Source organism: Emydura macquarii, unplaced genomic scaffold (genome assembly GCF_026122565.2).
Source record: "Emydura macquarii macquarii isolate MOO-44397 ecotype Brisbane River unplaced genomic scaffold, CSIRO-AGI_Emac_v2 contig_2422, whole genome shotgun sequence".
In the NCBI taxonomy this organism is placed as follows: Eukaryota; Metazoa; Chordata; order Testudines; family Chelidae; genus Emydura; species Emydura macquarii.
Window position 1 is genome coordinate 36,510,213 of NW_027132559.1, and position 14,476 is coordinate 36,524,688.

General features: G+C 40.2%; 1 protein-coding gene across 2 annotated transcripts in view; it reads right to left on the bottom strand.

Annotated features, from left to right (window-relative positions):
• ITGA8 (integrin subunit alpha 8) overlaps positions 1-14,476 on the bottom strand; it is a 164,393-nt gene that overhangs the window by 91,896 nt on the left and 58,021 nt on the right. For both annotated transcript variants that reach the window (XM_067562285.1, XM_067562286.1), the window contains exons 14-15: positions 5,674-5,719; positions 2,672-2,779 (exon numbers count right to left, since the gene is read on the bottom strand). In XM_067562285.1, the coding sequence (XP_067418386.1) occupies positions 2,672-2,779; positions 5,674-5,719 (154 nt within the window). The remainder of the gene's footprint in view (positions 1-2,671; positions 2,780-5,673; positions 5,720-14,476) is intronic.

The following is a 14,476-nucleotide window of genomic DNA, read 5'->3' on the forward strand; positions in this document are numbered from 1 at the left end:
TCAAATCAATAGTCACAAATTTAGACCATGAGTTCTAATCCTGGTTCTGATACCTTCTTGCCGTATAGCCTTAGGCAGGTCAGTTAACCTCTCTGAACTTCAGTTCCCTTCTTTCTAAAATGGAAACAGAACTATTTGCCTACTTTATACAGATGTTGTGAGCCCTAACTAAATACCGTTCATAAAGTATGATTAAAATGCAAAACAGCAATCAGGTGCTCAGATATCACTGTGATAAGTGCAACAGAAGAGGCAGAAGTAAGAACAGAACTCAGGTCTCCTTAGCTCCCAGTGTTGTGCTTAATGGACTATATAGTTTTGGACTCCTATTCCAACCGACTTTCAAAAATTCAAAAGTGTAATTTTTTTTAATTACTGTCTTTTTGATTTTTCACAAACTTCTAGGTAGTAAAAAGCTTCCATGGGACATTTTGTTGAATAGTTTTGAATTTTTGAAAGTTGTGGCAAATTTGTTATGGTTTTCTGAACTCAAATTTTGAATGAAGAAAATTTTGTTATATTTTCCTCAGCTTTAGTAGATGCCCTTTTAACTAAGTAACACGCATACCATGCTAATAAAGTAGTACATGCCTAAGTCTAAAAGATAAGGATAAAGCCCAAAGAATTCTGCACAGGGTATAAAAAAGAAATTGTATGCATTTATGGCATTTTGCCCTATGCTTTAGTTTTATAATCTTAGATGATGACTAAAACAATATTTTCCTAAAACTAGAAAGCATACAGTAATCCAAATCTTTTAGACTTCCTGAAACTTTTCTGGTAGGATGGTTTCCTTTCATTCTTCTAATTCTGAAATGTCAATCAGCAGGCATTTCACACAAGTTGCACAGCTGGCTAAGAGATACAGAAATCTATCCCATGGGATGGACGAATTATTTGCCTGTTGAAGTTTCCCTACTAATTGTTTTCATATGTACAATACAAGGTTATATCAACGAGAGAGAAAAATTACAGCATGGAAAATCAACAGCTGCTCTTCAATCATTTTGGGAGACTGAATTAATTTACTTTGCATAGTAAGAGCTGAACCTTTAGGGAACTTCATATTATAATATAATAGCCAGAAATGTAATCATCCTTCTACTAAGACACTTAAATTTTGTGTAAAACCCTTGTAGATATAAACCAAAAACTCCTTTCAGATTATTCTAATACAAAGAATAAGTATTAAAAGAATAATTTTATCCAGACAGTACATTCTCTTCTCCAAATAATACATTGGAATTAAAATGTGACCCATAACAGAAATATATTTAACGTTTCCCAAAGAGCTGTGCAGGAACCAGATTTTTATTTTGGTGGAATTTTAGAGTTTCAAAATTTCTTCTGTTCCAGAATGAAAATACAAAATTTAGAAATTTCTTACAGACTGAAATTAATAAATAAATAAATATTTTGGCTAATTGAAATGTTTTATTCCAATTATATATATATATATAAAATTTCAAAATGGCAAATTGAAATGTTACATTCCGAAAAGGTCAAAACTTTTTAAAATACTTTTTAGCAAATTTTCTTTCTAAATGAATTTCCATTGAAGGCAACACATTTTTGCAAAGTGTTTCCCTGTCAACAAATCAGGATTTTCAGACAGAAGACTGTTCTGGTGGAAAATTTCCAACCAGCTCTAGTTTCCTGTCTCCATTTGCTGGTAGGATGTTGCTTTATTTTACTGCTCTTAGGACACTGAAGAAACATATATTAATATAAGGTGAACCTTTTTAAAAAGGATCCATTAAATTTATGTTTTTTAAAAAAGAATATATATTCTATAGCTCAATGTTTAAAACAAAAGTGTGCTGTGTTTCTTTGTGTTTGGGGTATTATTCACCTTATGATGAATAAATGAAAAACATGATAAATGTGAACAATGAAGGAAGATTACATATCCCACATTGATCATGAATGTTTCTAAACTGTCAATATGGAATAATGCCAGTTTTTAAGTATTCACTGTTTGGGTTGAATAAATAAGTCTTTCCTGAGAACTTCCTCTCTCTTTCCTCCGTTTAATTTTCTTTTACTACACCCACTACCTTGAAAGACAGCACGAAAGCAAGTCTCCCACTGGCCAAAGAGAACTGAATATAATTTCCTATAGAACTTCGTTCCCAGGAAGGCCAGAAGTAGTTATAGGAGTGCAAAGTGAGGCATTCCGTCCCTTCCTTAAGTGGATGAGTGTTCTCAGTCCTCATACAAAACATGGGGTGAACCAAATATGGCAGTACATTAAGTCAACAGAGCACCAGGGATTTAGTATCAATTCAATATCTTATACATCCTCAGTGAACACCTGCATCCTTACCAAACAGGGTAAGGACTCACTTTTGCAATAGGATCTTTACCATCCCATCTGGTTTATGTTCCACCCTCTCAGATACTGCATTTGAATTTAGGGCATGATCCTATGAGATGTTGAGCATCCTCAACTGCAACAGGAGATAATGATGCTCAGTACCTCACAGGGTTGAGTGCTTGGCTACTACATTTCAGGTGTTTATGAACAAGGGAAAATAATTCGATTCTACTCTATGTAGGTTCTAATACGACACTCATTATAGTAGTATCTGAGCTCCTGTACCAAGCACTAGAATGATGTCTGCAAGAACAAGCAAGAAGAGAAAGATCTCCTGTCTTATCACTGACTTACCAGGCCACCATCATCGTGGAGCCAGGAAGCTGACAAGTTTTATTGTCTGGATTTACAATTATTGGGTACAGCATGAGCTGAGCATCCACTGTCACAACAGGTTTTGCTCTACATGTGGGAGAGAGAAACAAAGGTCAACTCACGCAGCAGGAATAAGTTACTAGGCAAAGTAAGAGAGGTCCATGACTGCAGGTAGAACATTTAACCTTTTAATAAGACAATTGTTTTAAAGGTAGCTGCAAATAGAGGATCCCTTAGATGGACAAGAGTTTCATTGTTGCTGTTCACTTTCCTGAAAAAATGAGGATTCTGTCTGGCAGAAAGTGTAACTTCTTTTTTCCACAGTTTTGGTCATTTTGATAATTCTTCACAAAAATTACAAGCTACCAGGACAAATCACTAAAACAGGAACTTGAATTTACAGTAGATATAGACACAGATGCATGATTGTGCAAAGACCACATATGTACAACAAGATCCATTAAGCAAGCACTGTGTGCCCCAGTGATGTCAGAATGTTCACACAGGGCCAAATTCTGAAACCTGGACTAGGCTCCACATTTGTACAGCTGACAGCAGCCTTTTAGTAGTTGTTTTACAATCTGTGATCGTCCTGCTATGATTAGAAAAAGGGACATCTTCATATTTGCTGTGTTCTGCATTTGTGTTTGACTCTCTCTGAAAAGGAGATGTGATTTGGCTAAAACAGAAATTCTTGGGAAATATCTTAAATCAGCCATAGCTGCAACCTAAATGACAGATCTTGAACCATTTGACTATGGAAGCCAGGAATAATGTTAACAGAAGAAGTAGCTGAAGGTGGCTATATATGGCTGCAGTGACGACAAATGTACGTGGTGCACCTTTGAGTAACAGTTGGTGATTAATTAGCTACCCTATAATTTAGAGTAGTTTGTAAAAGGGTTAGAAACAGGGAAAGTATTACATTACATATTCACAGAATAGGTTTTATTGTATATTAATTTACAGATTCTTATAAAATAAATAACTATCAAGATTTTTTCCTTATAGTTTTAATCTACAATTGGTGCTATAGTGTTAATTTTTATTGTAATATCAATAGGATCCTCAAAGATGAAATGATTTATTGCATTTTTGTACAGAGGGAAAAACATAATTTTCCAAGCAAGCTTCCGTTTGTATTATTAAATGCAAATAACTATGTTTGTCCAACATTGCCAATTGCACATTAAAACACAAGTCAGGAAATGAAAAAAAAAAATTAGGTGCTAATAATATTAACATGCCAAATGGCACACCCCCCTTTTGGGTTGCAAAATACAATGTAAATCTATACATACCAATTCTGATTCTCTATGACCATACATTTTGTGCAGTCATTTATGCCACTGCAAAGAAGTTGCAAAACACTACGGATCAGCATGGCAATACTTTATACTCCCTTTGCACTAACTCCATGATGTTTAAGGAATTGGAACATCAGTCCACTGTACATATTGCTGTACTGTGCAAATTGAGCTAATGCTACCAACATGAGTTAATGTCACCATTTCATATCTTAACTTTTGCATGTCCGTACATTTGTAATCTTAGGATAAGATCATGCTCTGTCACTGCAAGTGTGTAGGGTTGGGAACAACAGAAGGGTACAAGGAGTCAAGCAATTTGGCTGCACTGTTGCAGTAATTATTCTCAGGATGGCCCAGTGTTTGGATGGGCAAAGTTTTCTGTACAGCTAGATTAACAGGATGTGACAGGGGAGGCTGGGGGATGAACCCCTAGCCAGCCCCCTTCCACGCTAGCTTAGCTAGCTCAGGGGCAGCAGAGTGGGTAGCTGGGCTGGGGCTTGATTGCCTGAGGGGAGGCAGCTGTGCGTAGGCACAGGCTGAGCAGCCTCCAGGAGGTTTGATTAGGCCATGAGCCACAGCTGCACTGCTGGCCCAGCAGGGTTTATAAACCAGGCCCCAGAGAGTCTGAGAGGCCAGAGGGGAAAGGATTGGGTGAGGGGAGGAAGAGAGTGCAGGGGTGTCGCCTGGACCCTGAGCTGCCTCAATGATGCTGGCCCAGGCAAAGCCCTGTACAGTGATGGGAGATTCTTGTACACCTTGTAAATAAACAACTGGTGACTGCAAGCTTGAGGGTCTCCAAGTCCTTTGTGGTCCAGTGGAACACCAAAGAGAAAGACGGTGAGGGGACGCTACACTACACAGGACAACAGCAGATTTTGTCTTAAGTTTTTGATAGCTGTAATTTATGTATTTTAAATAAAAGCTTTGGATTTGCAGAAAATTATAAGATGTAGCAAAAACTTTGGAGAATAAAACTATGGGATCTGTAATTCATTACCCTCTGTGATTTTACTCCTGACTGAATTTTATGCAGGTTTATAGAGAGAGCTATTTTGTTATGTGTTTCATTAAAACATTATGTTCTGCCTCAAAGAAATGGTCTTGACAGCAGGCTGAAAGTAGCAGTCCTTGTGCCTGTCGGGTAGTTTACACCTTAATGTCACTAAATGGACAATGCTGCAGGAAAATCTAAAATTATTAGTAGGTGCCATAGGCCATGGTAGGAAGTAAATTTTCAGTGACATGGCTTTTTTTAATTCCCCCTCATTAAGGACTATTTACCTGCAACATTTAAAGCTTTGATTTTCAACCTTTTGGGACTCAACTTCATTCAAAAAAGTGTGGTTACAATTTTTTTAAATGGGAAAAGTGTCATTTTTTCTCCCCTGGCCTAACTAAGTTGGTTGAAGAACTTCATCAAACTTTCAAAAAATGTGTTTGTTAGATTGAGACTGAGATAGGCAGTTTCAACACTAATAAAGAATTCTTCTGAAAATGATGAGCATTTGAGAAGAGGGACTTACAGCACTATAGCATTTGCTGCAAAGAATACACTATAATCTATTATTTATGTACATACAGTACAAAGCAACACAGAAACATGAAATAAGATTTCTTGTGGATCTCCCGATTAAGTTGCAAAACAAATATTCCATAAAATTTACCACATACCTGTAAACAGCTACTTTTCCAGCTCCAAATGCACCTACTATTAAATCTGGAAAAGACAAAACAACTTTGTAAGTACTATTTGCTAACCTCTGGCACAGTTTTGCAGCCCAATTTATTTATATTCAAAATACTGTAACATAAAACAAATGAGCTAACGCATATTTTCCGGTTCATTATACAAGAAAAAACCTTTCACATTTTTGCCATGGTAGCATTTGTTCAGTGCCAGCCTATATAGCACAAGGTCATCCATGCCACAACCTCACTTCTCTCCAGTTTGTCTTGAAAAGAAAACAATATTTCATTAAACTCACATATTTTACTCCAAACCATCCTGTCTGTCACACAAATGGGTGGCAAACAGATACAATCCTTTGTGTGGACAATCTCACTTCAGTTTAAATTAATATAGTTTAAATATTTTTTCCCAGTGACCTCTGATCTCATCCTGATTTATTTGTTGAATAATAAATTCATTAGTTTAGGTATCACTACACTTTTATATCTATCTATACTGAGAGTAAATTTTATAGTTTAAATGATAACAGTATGTTTAATTTACTGGGGAAGGGTGTCTGTGCCTTAAAGAGACGCAGCAGTGATACACACCAGGAAGTTAAATTAAGTTAATTTAGTTAAATCAGTGCATAAATAGTGTGTAAATCAACCTACAGATTCTCTGTTGAGTAACATATCCCTGCCAGGCACACTTGGGGTCTGTCTACACTGCCAGGAGCTGCACCAGGCTGCACAGACTGATACAGCGGGATCGAATGAGCAGGCAGTGGGGACCCACACAATCGATTCCAGAAATGCTCTCCAGCCAATGCAATAAATCCAGCCCCCAAAAAAGAATAAGGCTGCATCGACCAGAGGACATTTCCTGTTGAGTAGCTTGCATATCTCCTGTTGATGGCTGCCAGCAGTGTAGACCAGGCCTTGGACTGATTTTCCTCATACTGGATTTATATTGCTGGAATTCCAGTGGCTTCACTGGAAAGCACATTTCAATGGAGGGTGCATAAGAGGGAGAATGTGTAGGCTGTTTCTCCCGTTGGGGCACTTAGAAGCTCTTTTCAATAATGGCTTTCTCAGACAACTCTCAATAGACTCAAGGTCTGACCATCTAGAACCTGAAGAGAACTTTACCTCCTTGGTTAAGATATTGGTATGAGATGTCATAAGACAACACTCCATGTGGTTAAAAACTATGCTGACAGCTTCCTCCCACCTGGGTTTCCTGACTCATACAGTAATCCAAATGGATTTAATTATTTATTTCTCAAGAAAAAATATGGGAAAGAAACATCTTGCTAGTCACAAAAAGATAGTAAAAAGACAAGTAAAATGGGGGCTCCATTAAACCTATAATCTACCATTGAGAGGTCCCTTATGGACTTTAAAGCTGTGGCTTAACTTACAGCATCTAATTTCAGAATCTGAGCTTCTATAAGAAAGATGCCTCTAACTTTCATGGTTTCAAAAAAAAGATTGAAGTGGTGAAAGATGAAATGATGTCTGCCTGACTTCGATGAGTCTGAGAGCTGCTGTACAACAAAAACATACACCAGCATGGCTATGTCTCTTAGGTGCATGAAAGATCCACATCCCTGAGAGATATAGCTATGCTGACCTAATCTAGTGCTAGGTCAATGGAAGAATTCTTTTGTCAAGCTAATTACCAGCTCTTGAGGAGGTGGATTACCTATGACAATGGAAGAACCCCTTCCCTTCTGTGGTTAGTGTTGACATTGAAGCACTACAGGGTGCAGCTGCAGTTCTGCAGGTATAGTGGTTTAAGTATAGGCATACCTTAAACCAGTGGCTCTGAGAGGAGTAAATAGCTCCATTCACCATAATGGGGTGTTAACACTAACACCCACTGCTCTGGAGAACTGAACCTACACCACTTCAACCTCAACAGAGCAATCTGTGGGTGGAAGGCCTCAGTACCTCAATCTCTTCATGGCTTTCGTGGGGCAAAGTTGAAAGGGGACCACACATTCTGAGTCCTCTGCACAGGTGGGTAGGGCCTACCCTACTCCCACACACACATACACAGCTGACTTGAAGACAAGGAGTGGTGGTCTAGAGAGGGATGAGGCCCAGTCTTGCCAAAAAAAGATTGGTATTAGGCTCCCAACAGCCCAGCAGACTGCTTGTGTGAGGGCAAGAGCTGCAGCAAAGTAGTGGGTCCATACCATCTGGGCAAAGCCAAGAGGGTCCCATTTGGGGCTGTACTTATGGCTCTGGATTGTCTTTGTTCTGCACTGATTTGAGAGCTGCAACTCATTCCTTGAACAGCCTCTCATCCCCTACATCAAGCTGAGTTCAGCTGCAGAGGAGACTCTACCCGAACATGATCTGCCCCAAAGAACTTAAAAGAGCACAATTATTTAATTGGAATCAGAGGAATTAGAGTGAATAAGTAAACATTAAGAGAACTTTTGTGTTAATGGTGACATAGACAATCTAAAATAAAGGATAATAAAGATGATTAAGTTAAGATGATTGGATTAAGTTTAGAAGCGAGAGCAACAAAGGTGATGTCATGGTGAGTGTCTGCTATAGACTACTTGACTAGGAGGATGAGGTAGATGAGGCTTTCTTCAGACAACTAATGAAAGTTTCCAGATCACAGGCCCTGGTTCTCATAGGGGATTTCAATTACCCTGACATCTGGGCAGCACAAATGGGGAGAAGGTGAACAGCCCTCAGTGGTAAAAGAACAGGTTCAGGACTATTTAGAAAAACTGGACATGCACAAGTCCATGGAGCCGGATGCATTGCATCTGAGGGTGCTGAAGTGAGTGCAGAGCCACTGGCTATTATCTTTGAAAACTCGTGGCAACTGGGAGTGGTCCCGTACGATTGGAAAAAGGGAAATATAGTGCTCATCTTCAAAAAAGGGAAGGAGTAGGATCCAGGGAACTACAGATTGGTCAGCCTCACCTCAATCCCTGGAAAAATCATGGGGCAGGTCTTCAAGGAATCCATTTGAGGCATTTGGAAGAGAGGAAGGTGATCAGGAACAGTCAGCATGGATTTACCAAGGGCAAGTCATCCTGACCAACCTGATTGCCTTCTATGATGAGGTGACTGGCTCTGTGGATGTGGGGAAAATGGTAAACGTGATATACCTTGACTTCAGCAAAGCTTTTGATACCGTCTCCCACAGCATTCTTGCCAGCAAGTTAAAGAAGAATGGGTTGGATGAGTGGATTATAAGGAGGATAGAAAGCTGGCTACATCATTGGGATCAATGGGTAGCGATCAACGGCTCGATGTCTAGTTGGCAGCCAGTATCAAGTGGTGTGTACCAGGGGTCGGTCCTTGGACTGGTTTTGTTCAACACTTCATTAATGATCTGCATGATGGGATGGATTGCACCCTCAGGAAGATCGCGGATGACACTATGCTGGGGGGGAGTGGTAAATATGCTGGAGGGTAGGGATAGGATACAAAGTGACCTAGACAAATTGGAGGATTGGGCCAAAAGAAATCTGATGAGGTTCAACAAGGACAAGTGCAGAGTCCTGCACTTAGGACAGAAAAATCCCATGCACTCCTATAGGCTGGGGACCAACTGGCTAAGCAGCAGTTCTGCAGAAAAGGACCTGGGGGTTACAGTGGACAAGAAACTGGATATGAGTCAACAGTGTGCCCTTGTTGCCAAGAAGGTTAATGGAATATTGGACTGCAATAGTAGAAGCATTGCCAGCAGATCCAGGGAAGTGATTATTCCCCTCTATTTGGCACTGGTGAGCCACATCTGGAATACTGTGTCCAGTTTTGGCCCCCCTCTACAGGAAGGATGAGGACAAATTGGAAAGAGTTCAGTGGAGAGCAACAAAAATGAGTACAGGGCTGGGGCGCTGAGGGAATTAGGTTTGTTTAGTCTGCAGAAGAGAAGAATGAGGGGGATCTGATAGTGGGCTTCAACTACCTAAAGGGTGATTCCAACGAGGATGGAGCTAGGGCTGTTCTCAGTGATGGCAGATGACAGAGCTAGGAGCAACTGTCTCAAGTTGCAGTGGGGGAGTCTAGGTTGGATATCAGGAAAAAGTTTTTAACTAGGAGGGTGGTGAAGCATTGGAATGGGTTACCTATGGAGGTGGTGGAATCTCCATCCTTAGAGGTTTTTAAGGCCCAGCTTGACAAAGTCCTGGCTGCGATGATTTAATTGTGGTTGGTCCTGCTTTGAGCAGGAGGTTGGACTAGATGACTCCTGATGTCCCTTCCAACCCTAATCTTCTGTGATTCTATGATGTCACTGTATATTCACACAGAATAATTTATTGGAAGATCCATCCAGAATTCCATTACAACTGTGGTCAGTCTATTATAACGCAGTAGTTCCACTGTACTCTGTTTCACTGTCATTTAGAGTCTAATCCAACTCCTGCAGCACTCAATAGAAAGAGCCTTTTCAACACAACGGGAGTTGGGCCAGGCCATTCATTAGCTAAGTGATAGTCTTGAACATGCATAATGTCAGAGTCATTTATGAGCAGTAGTTTATAAGTTTATTGTGTGTTGTGTACAGGAAAAGCCATTAATCATTTCTGTGAAACATACATGCAAGACGTCCAAATTATCTGAAGTCTGGCAACTTTCTTCTCCTAAAAATAGATGGAAGTTGTCTTCATTACTTGCTTTTTTATTGCTACATATGAAATGTCACTGATGCAAAGGTTACTAGCTGAAAAACAAATGTTTGACAAGGCAATTGGAATTTCCATACCAAAAAAGTAATCTTAACTAATTGTCAGAATCTCTTCCAAATGAAGCCTGAAGAAAAACATTTGCAAGCTGGAACATAAGACTGAACCTATTTCATTAGTTAGGGTTTGTTTTCTTTTTCACAAAGACCAGTCACTATGGCCCTAATTTTAAAAAAAATCATCTATGAATCACTAATAGGAAATACCAGTGAGGAACTAGAGAACTTCCACTTTGATTTCAACTTCCAAAACTGAAATCCACTGCAAACCCATGAGTAATGCCCATGGATGAGAATGGAAGTTGTACATATATATGAAGAGAAGAAACAATCATTGACAAATTATCTATCTGTTCCCATCCTGTAAGTTGCTGCATTCCTCTGCAAAGTGCTGAGTGGCCTCAGTTCCATATGGCCTGTTCCCATTTAAATAAGTGGGAGCAGGAGCATGCCAGTTGGAGCCAAGGACATTCAGTATTAGGTCCTATCTGAGCAACATTGAACATTTATTTATAAATGCAATGGAGTCTCCTTCCCGTAGATACAAAGCAGATGTTTTATGCAGATGGGATTCTTCCCAAGATATCTAAATGTAACCTGCAAGGATAAGTATTAAAATCCTCCCCAGCTTTATCAATATTTGCTGAATTCCCATAATAATTAAAGGAATTCAGCACATTATTAATTCAAAATTTATCCTTTTCCCCTCCTTTTGGATCCAAAATGTCCTGTCTGCCTTCTCCCTTGGTGTCCACATCCCTTTCCACCATTTCATATTTTCAGGAAACTGGCAAACCTTCTCCACACAGGCTCAGTAAGGGCAGCCAGATGGCCACTTTGTCTATGTTGTTTCTTTGAGGAGATCCTTCATCTGAAACAGCTGCTGCCTTTCAGACAAGGAAAAGATTTCTGGAAGTAGGATCCGGTGTCTCCATTGAGTAGCAGTGTGGCAGAAAACAGCCCTGCTTTGTTGCACTCACAGGCTAAGTGAGCCATAGGACAGAAATACTCTAGAACCCCATTGTGCCATAACTCGGGAAACAAGCTCCAACTGAGCTGAACAGAATTTCAAGGGGTGCGTCCACTGAGAATTGTTGTGATAATTGAGCCTACAAATTTACCCTAGCTGTGAAATCAGCTGTAAAAAAGGTGTGTAAATTCATGAGTTATCACAATGACTTGCTGTATAAAATTATTTACGATGTAAGGAGACAGAAAAACTGAACTAATTTAAACAGAAATGTTTTACTGATACTCACGGACTATGTTAAGATTATGACTGGTAAAGAAGAGGAGCAGAGGACAGGAAATCAGTAAACCAAAATTGGTGTGTCGGAAGTTAGACCTATTGATGGACAAAATAATGAGAGAATGGTCTATTCTACCCAATACTCCCTTTCTGGGTTCTTAAAAAGAAAAGATTTTTTGGGAAAAATTAGCAGAAGCAGCAGCTGTCTGCAATGAGCTTTATTATCATAGCTGCAATCCCCATTGTCTCTTGGGATCCCAGATCTTCTTCATCCTAATGCTGAGAGATGTCCTGATCAGACTGGGCAGAGAGAGGGACCCAGATAACAATGCCATCTCCATTGGCTTCAGTTAAATCTCAGCCACCATCTGGGATGTGAGACTTTATCTTCCCTCCCCCTCTTTTCTTTCCCCACTTTTTTAAAGTTTCTTTCCTAGCTCTCTCCTTTTGCCTTCTGTTTAATAAGAGTCTGGCTTAGTTGGTCAAGACTATATTTTGCAACACTGCTGTGAGCCTATGACCAGAATGCCTTAAACAATGCACCTAAACAACGCAATGCTGGTATGAGTTTGCCAGGTCTCAGAGTGGCTGATAAGACCATGTATTTTTCCAGCAGTGAGGTTGCAAGTGAAAGTCAACACCAGAGACAGAAGCTGCATTTTCTACCTTTTCTGTTCTTTTCTTCCCTCCCCCCCCCTTTTTTTTTTTTGGATGTGTTTTGTCTTCTAAGCAACAGGATCAGGCTATAACAACAACAACAACAACGACAGTTCCAGGCCATCTCAACTAACTTCTTCTCTTATCCTCAGAAGGATAGTTATTACCATCTTTGATACTATCTACAAGACTGTCAAACAAGGGCTTTTTTCCTTTCAAAAACTCTGTCCAAATAAAGGGAAAGGGAACAAGAGATGTTGTTAAAATGAAAGCATTATTTAGTACTTTACATTTCAAATGCTTTAATTGTTTTTCCTTCTTTTCTGTATCTTCAATAAAAGGTTAAAAGGACTTTTAATGATGTGTTTGCCAAGGTACTATGCACTCTGAGGTCTCTGTATACCAAAATCCTGAACCTTGTTTAAAACTGTTTAATGTTGGACAGTGACTGGATTATAACCCAATGACCTCTGACTCCTTGGGTCTATATGTTGCATCTAAATTAATACAACAGAACCCTTCAGTTTAGATGACTGAAACCCAAAGTTTAGCCCTGAGACAAGCTCCTTCTACATGAACTTAGGTAAAGATGCAGGTGAATAATTCAAAGGGGACTGAAGAAATTAAACAACCTAGACTCAGTTATTTCCAGGACTGATTTTCATTTTGCTGCAAATATTAATTCTGCAATACCTGCTGTGGTAAAGAGAGGGCAAAGCCATCTGCTGAGCTACAGGACATGATGATCAACAGATACCCAAGCAGCAACCACACATGGCAGAGAAAGGCACATTAGGCTCAGCAAGGTGAGCCGACACTTCCACCAACATCTGTTTCCCCATCAATGTGCCAGACCTAAAAGGATGTATGCTGAGGAATGGAAATTTGGCATGGCTAGGGCAGTGGCACTGCCTATGTCTACACTGGAGCTGGAAGGTATAATTTTCAACCGAGCTAGCATGCTAAAAATAGACATGGAGCTGCAGCAGGAGGGTCTAGATATCCCAAAAGCACACCGAGGATCTCAGATGGTATCGTACTTGGGATATCTAGCCTGCCACTGATCCCAACGTGACTACACTTCTAGTTTTAGGGGTATCACAGGGTTGCTGGCCCCTTTAAGGGGAACATGGGCCCAGGCTACAAGCATCAAGCTAATTTAAGGGGAATGAGCCTATCTAAGCAGGCAGTTAATTGAATAATGAGCACCAGAGCCTGATAAAAGGTCATCAGGGCTCAGATGCAGGGAGGTGCTCATAAAAAGAAAAGCTCTCTTAAGCGAGAGGCGCTCCCAGAGACTGCAGGCCCCAAAAAGGAGGGCTGTGAAAACCTGAGCCAAAGGGAGAGACAACAGGAGAGAAAGGCCAGAACTGAGAATCAGGCATCCCAAGGAGAAGGGCTGCACAACTCTGTGAACCTGAAAGACTTTATTTCAAGTTTATTTGAATTTAATAAAGTAGAGCCCAGCAGGGAATTTTGTCTTACACTGTTTTGGACTGGAGGAGTTCTTAAGGGCCCCTGAGAGAGGCAAGTGAGACAAGGTGTTCCTGCAGCTCCACACTAGGTCAGGAGGGGTGCTGCAGGGCAGGCACACCCTGCGACATTCAGAGCTAGCATGGGTATGTCTCCTCAAGCTGGAAATTACACCTCCAGCTCCAGTATAGAAATATCAGCTGAGTGAGCCTTCATCCATGCTATGGAAATAAGCATAGCATTAAAGTTCTGGAAAAAGCAGACAACCAGGGCCACTCATTTCCATCTCCAGCCTCATTGAGTGATGTTTAGATTAGACCAAACTGAGCAGACGCTCACCCTCTAGTAATATCTCCTTCACCCTGTGCAAGATCCGGCCCAAAGCAACTTGGAAAAGGGATTTTGCAATACAACACCATCAAGCAGCAAATGACCTGTGCTTAGATAATCCCATTTTGCCTGAATCTGTCCAGAAGCCCTAAATTATGGCCTGGTGTTTCGTCTCTTGCCTTGGAGATTAGTAGCCAAAACTTAGCAATACAATCTGAAGTTGTGAAAAATTGTACAGAAATGGCCTAGACTCTGCTCACAGGACACCCAGGAGTGAGCTAACTGAAGGTTAAATCATCTCTCATCATGGTCCTACATATCGGGATATAGAGAATAAGAAAGCTCACTGTTAGGCTCTGCTAGTTCCTAAC